This window comes from Saccostrea cucullata, unplaced genomic scaffold (genome assembly GCF_032062105.1).
Source record: "Saccostrea cucullata isolate Sc308-1 unplaced genomic scaffold, CSIRO_AGI_Scuc_v1 ctg1075, whole genome shotgun sequence".
In the NCBI taxonomy this organism is placed as follows: domain Eukaryota; kingdom Metazoa; phylum Mollusca; class Bivalvia; order Ostreida; family Ostreidae; genus Saccostrea; species Saccostrea cuccullata.
Genome location: NW_026938053.1, coordinates 111,985 through 118,199, shown reverse-complemented (window position 1 = coordinate 118,199; position 6,215 = coordinate 111,985). Strand labels below are relative to the sequence as shown.

The 6,215-nt window shown below is 33.1% G+C and overlaps 2 protein-coding genes across 2 annotated transcripts; one reads left to right on the top strand and one right to left on the bottom strand.

The window, feature by feature from the left end:
* Window positions 1–673: 673 nt before the first annotated feature.
* On the top strand, window positions 674–1,856 carry LOC134249335 (uncharacterized; the record flags this gene model as incomplete). Its single annotated transcript, XM_062731692.1, has 1 exon — window positions 674–1,856. A coding segment is annotated over one exon (659 nt), but the record flags the coding sequence as incomplete, so codon positions are not given.
* A 118-nt stretch (window positions 1,857–1,974) lies between these two features.
* LOC134249338 (uncharacterized) lies at window positions 1,975–5,514 on the bottom strand. The gene is made up of 6 exons (XM_062731693.1): window positions 5,170–5,514; window positions 3,849–4,071; window positions 3,413–3,576; window positions 3,158–3,321; window positions 2,338–2,551; window positions 1,975–2,228 (listed from the first exon to the last, which is right to left on the bottom strand). Exons 1-6 carry the CDS (start codon window positions 5,455–5,457, stop codon window positions 2,091–2,093), a joined length of 1,191 nt encoding a protein of 396 aa, XP_062587677.1. The 5' UTR covers window positions 5,458–5,514; the 3' UTR covers window positions 1,975–2,090.
* Between the last annotated feature and the right edge of the window lie 701 nt (window positions 5,515–6,215).

Here is a 6,215-nt window from a genome sequence, read left to right as displayed (position 1 = left end):
GTACTAGGGATGTGCGATTTTATCGGTATACCGGTATATCGCGATTTTTTGTTGCCTGATACGTATCGTGATACGGAGACCTAAATACCGGTTTTTAGGTACATATTATAAAGTCCAGAAATTATTCATATATTTGTTCAATCTTCCAAATTACAATTGCAAAAAGTATAAAGAATGTTGTTAAAAGTGAAAAGAACGGCATCTTTCCATCCAAACATGATTGATTTTATATACATAAAAATTTCAAGAATGTAAAATTTTGTTTTTCTGGCATATTTTTTAGAAAAATAATGACTTTTCATATAATATCATTGTAAAAACTGCTTTTAAAAATATCATGATATTATCGTGATATTGTGGGGAAAAACCGTGATATATCGCGATACGAAATTTTTGGCGATACCCATCCCTATCTAGTACATTGACTTTTCTTTATAACTTTTGATAGAGAAAGAGATAGGGTTTGTATATTTCATGTGAATTACCTGTGACAAGAAGTTTACAGACATGCTATGATTTTTTGTCCCTTGACTGTTATGCTTGTCCTAATTTTCAAAAATTTTAACTTTGGTGATTACTTTTGATGTCAATGACATATGATAGGGCATTCATATTTGACACAATATGTCATAATATACAATATGCCATAAATAATGGCATCTCATCTAGTAAGATGATGAAAGCAGAAGACAAGAAAATTCTTTGAATTTGCTTGTTGAATTTAATTTTCATGCATTAAAAGAGATTATTTATTTTGCAGATGTAAAGCAGACATGGACCAACTGTCTTACCAAAGGCCTCATCAATTTTAGAGGTGAGTTGGATGCAGAGTTTGCGTTGAAAAAGAAAACCCATAAAGCATTATGGAAAGAAATTGCTGATAAAATGAAGAACGAGTATGGGTTTACTGGTGACTGGCTTCAGTGCCAGTCAAAATTTAACAAGCTTACTGCCAAATACAAGGCTGTAGAGGATGCTAACAAGAAGTCTGGGGAGAGATGGAGATCCATGGAATTTCACAAAGAAATGATGGAAGTTATGGGTGATGATCCAAAAATAACGCCATTAAAAACAGTATCTGTAGGTGTGAGTAAGGGTGTAAGTATAATTACTAGTGAGAAGGGGGAGAAAGAGGAGGGGCATGAGAAGGTGAGTGGTAAAGTAGGGTGTGAGAAAGTGAAGAAAGTGTCTAAGCGTAAGAGGGAGGATGAGTTGATAGATTTGTTGACTGAGGTGAGGGATGACAGGAGAAAGTTTCAGGAGGAGCAGATCAGAGTAAATGAAAGAAAGCTGGTGCTTATGGAGAGATTAGTGTCTTTGCTTGAAAATTAAGTATGTGTTTTCTCTTCTGATATCAGAGATCAAATTAGTAAGTGCATGTCACTAAGACCAGACCAAAGTCAATTTTTATTTGGATTTTTAATATTTTGTGTTTTGATTTAATATTATATTTGTTTGGAAATTTGCTATTTTGTCAAACATCTTAATTCAAAATTTTGCTTAAATTGTTTCAATTTCAAAATTATTTCAAAAGATAATTTTAACTGAAGGTAATATATTCTTAGTTTATGGTCTATGGCCCTACGGAGAATGTTTATCTCACATACTTTTTCAAAACAATGCAATTTTGTAGAATACATGTATTCCAAAAAAAAAAACCCAATTAAAATTTTGTTTTTTTGTTAAAATAATTGAAAGAACCATTCGCATATATTTTTTTGTTACTTGTACTCTGACCATCATTTTTCAAGGTGGTATAGTAGATAGTTTTGTTGTTTTTTTTCTTTTTAAATTATGTTAGAAAATTATTTTACAACAAACAGACTAAGAACAGGTGTAAATATTGATGTGAATTTATTATTAGTTGTTGATTGAACTTTATACATAATTTATATGCATTCAGTGATGATAAAAAAGGATTTTTCCAACCAGAAATTGGATTTAGCTTGATAGCTACAATTTCAGGATACATCATTCTGATCATTGAAAATTTTTAATGTAAATGTTACATAAAAAGCATTTTGTTAAATTTCAATAAAAAGGAAACATTTGTAAATTTAGCATTGTTTTCTTAATTTCATTGAAGTTTATTATCGGTTGGTAGACCAGAAATACTGGGCTAGGGCATTTCTTTTTACGGATCCACTCTGGTTCAAAGGCTCACCCACAGCTGGAGCATCTGGGAAGATACTGGTATCATTGCACATGTCCAGGTCATTATCATTGTTCTGTAGAAAAAGAAATCAAGTATAAAGAGCAAGAATCATTTTTACATGTGTTTCAAATGCCAAAATTCATGACGATTTTTTTAAGTGGGGGGGGGGGGGGGGGGCTTACGTCTATGCACATATTGTGAAGTGTACAGGCTGCTGTTATAACACTTGGAACGTCTTCTAGTTTGGTCATCTCAAGGAATCTCAACCTTCTCCATTTTCCTTTTAACAAACCAAATGCTCTTTCAATCATCTGACGAGTGTTGGAGTGTATGAAGTTGTACCTTTTGTGACACTCGGCCAGATTTCCTGTATCTTTATATGGTGTTAAAATCCAACTGAAATGCAATACAAATAACTTATACATAAAAATAATGTACATGATTTTCAAATCAAGATTTGTTTGTAAAATACTGATGCCCTCATGTGGCATCTTATGACAAGGGCTGAATTCTTTCAAATGCATATCAAACTCAAAAGGTCAATGTCAAATGTCAAAAGTGTTGGTACCGAAGGGATGGCCTTGTTACAAGGAATATACATGTTAAATATGAAGACATAATTCTAGCTGTTCAAAAGTTATGACCAAGGTTGAAGTATTAAAAATGGGTCATACTCTTAGGTGAAGGTCAAAAGGTAAAAATATTTATACCAGATGAAAGTCATAGCTTGTACTGTTCAAAAGTTATGGCTAGGTTAAAGAGTGTTATCTTTTTTTTTTGTAGAAGTATGTCGAATTCCAAGTTCAAGAAGTCAAATTTGGTCTTGTCAAAGGGAATACACCTGTGAAATATGAAAGCCATAGCCCTACCCACTCAATAGTTTATGGGCTAGGTTAAAGTTAACTACAGACAGACAAAAACACTATATCACAGGATCTTTCGATCCAGGGACATAAAGAGTATAATCTGCCCGTTTATTAAATGAATGTTGATTTTAATAACCTTTGCAGTGGATATGCTGCATCTCCAACAATATGTGTATCGCCAGGAAAGAGGTTTTCGTTGGCTTCATAAAGGGGGGAATTTTTGAAGACCCTTGCATCGTGTACAGAACCAGGCCATCCGGATACAATGTCCGTGAACCGCAAAGTATGATCACACACTGCCTAAAAAGTAAAATGAATGGATTACTACTAGTAAATCACAGGAATCATGGAGGCAATTAGTCTTATTTTTAAAACCGAATTATATGTTCACCTGTAAAATAACCGAATAGTCCCGTTTCCTATTCAGATAAGACATGGGATGGTATTTTTCTTGTGGAGCTTTTATCTGAACGTGACATCCGTCGACAGCCCCTAAAACTCGAGGGAAACCCATGAGGTTTTCAAAGCCTTCAATGACTTCATTTGCCCTAGCTCCTGTAACGATAAATTCCAGTTTTATTATTTTACTGAATAATTAAAAAAAAAAAGGGGGGGGGGCACTTGGACATGCTCCGTATAATTTTTAGATATATTGTTTACTGTAGAAAAGAAAAATACTTTTACTTCCCCCAATGATGTCATATTTTTTGTGAAGGGTTTTTTATTATCATTGCCGGCCCCTTATTAAAAGTTGATAATGAAAGCTTATAAATGAACACCTATTATTACACACACACACACACACCCTCACAGACATATGCACTAACCAGTAGGCCACTTGATTTTTTCTACAGAAAGGCATTGTAAAGCGGTACATGTCCTCATGAAGCATCTGTACACGGAGGAATAAGTGACATTAAACCTGTCACTTATTTGTCTGTATCCTTCCATATTTGCCAACATCCATATAGAAATCATTACTTGTTTGGAAGGTTCAATGATTTCTCTGCCATGAACATGTTCTTTTGGGATGTGGCCTGTTGACAGTATCTGTTAATTAAATAAAGTTTACTTCAATGATATTTTGGATTTTTTTTTTTGAAGCCCCCCCCCCCCCCCCCTTCACCATATGTGTACCTAACCGTACATAAATTTCATAACCGGTTATTCATTTTTTTATTGATGACAGTATTGAATAATAAACGTGTCGATTTTTAAAAATACTATAGGATATGATCAAAAGTACATTTTATTATATTATGAAGGGGGATAAGTGCATCGCCGTAATCAAAACAAGTTTGTGTAAAGAAGTCATAGTAAGCTAAAATATTATCACAGTATAAATAATCCTCGTTAAAAAATCTTTTGTGAAAGCTAAATATGACATATGGTATTACTAAGTAAAATATAAAAATATAAGATTTTTAAGTGTAGGTTCAAATGAAATTTGTTATTTACGTTCAAATTCAAATAATTCGGTTATTGTTTTAAATCTTTGATATTTATAAAACACGATTTATTTAAATTGTGAAATTTACAGGAAAGTCCTATCTTTATATAAAGAGGCAAAACAAATAGAAAGATCTTTTTTTTTTTTTTAAATTTTAGCTAGTCTGAACTTATAAAAAATAGGCCATATATGAAGTTAAAAACAGAACTCTTCTACACATAAACATAAACATTAATTGCGACGCTTGGAAGTTTATTTAACGAAATGTTATATGACTCCACTATACATCCATGGATATAAGATACTAGAAAATTAAATTTCAATTCATATGTTGAATCGATTTTTAATTCTGCGCATCTCGGGTACTCTTAATGGGGCGCAATTTTATCTGTTTTATTATTTTATTTTTCTCGCATATAAGCGATCGCAATTAAGTTCTAGAATGGACACTTAAATAATAGTAAATAAAGCATTTCATAGACTTTTTGCAATAAATCCTTTTTTTTTTTTTTTGCCTAGAAGAATTTGTGAACATTACTAAAAATTTTAAAATATATCAAACAAAGAATTTTAAAACGGTTATCAAACTCAGCTATTGAACGCAGCCCTTGGGCAGATCGATAGACTTTGCATTGGAAGCATTTTATATATGAAATGGTGTATTTTCTTGAGCGATTTATTAATAATTTAAAGCATACCTGTCTACAGACTTCCTCAAAAGTCTCTCTTCGCATTCGAAAATGCGAGGAAAATTCATCTGGGGAGTATCCTGGTATTGTTACGTTGAAATAATCAGAAATACGCTGTCGGCTTATTCTTTTTTCTGACAAGAGATGACGTATAACCTCTGGCGTAACATCGTCGTCACAAACATTCATCTCATCGCTTTCAAGTTCTTGAAGGAGAAATATCTTTATTATGCGAGTGTTTCGCTTGGATTCGCATTCCTCCATATTTAGTAATTGTGACGTTACCAACCGTTCCATTAACGTCACCGTTTCCAGGTGACGTCGCCGAGAAGGCAACGTTAATGGAAAGCGCCCTTAGTTTAGCTTTAGCGCTTTCATTTCAAATCTTCAGAAGCTTTATAATACGTAACATAGCAACATAACGTCATAACGTCATAATAAGCGGAACATTACATACAAACGTCTATTGTGACGTCATAGTCAAACTGTGCGGGAAAACTGTAGAATGAAAATAATAAATACAATTTTTACAACGATTATGCTCAATTGTTCAGTCTAGGTTTGAACACATGTATAAAATGTTTTTCTTTCTCACGTCTCTGAATAACACTTTCACTTGAAAGTTTGTAAAAAGGAAATATTGTGAATTGTTTATTTCCACAAGTATCCAAATGTTCACTCAGAGGGATTTGCCGATATTCCGGAGAGTTAATATGTTGTCGGTGGACACGCACCCGGGCACGCAATTGATTGCTCGTTTCCCCGATATAAAATTCTTGGCATCCAGCACACGTTATTACACAACATATTAACTCTCCGGAATATCGGCAAATCCCTCTGAGTGAACATTTGGATACTTGTGGAAATAAACAATTCACTATATTTCCTTTTTACAAACTTTCAACTGAAAGTGATATTCAGAGACGTGAGAAAGAAAAACATTTTATACATGTGTTCAAACCTAGACTGAACAATTGAGCATAATCGTTGTAAAAATTGTATTTATTATTTTCATTCTACAGTTTTCCCGCAAAGTTTGACTATGACGTCACAAT

What these genes read in the sequence shown, in the direction of transcription:
- LOC134249338 (XM_062731693.1), bottom strand. Translation starts at nt 5,457, where the DNA reads ATGGAACGGTTGGTAACGTCACAATTACTAAATATGGAGGAATGCGAA. An exon ending in ACTATTCGGTTATTTTACAG is followed by an intron (nt 3,322 to 3,412) that starts GTGAACATATAA and finishes TTTACTTTTTAG; the next exon opens with GCAGTGTGTGATCATACTTT. An exon ending in TTCACAATATGTGCATAGAC is followed by an intron (nt 2,229 to 2,337) that starts GTAAGCCCCCCC and finishes CTTTTTCTACAG; the next exon opens with AACAATGATAATGACCTGGA.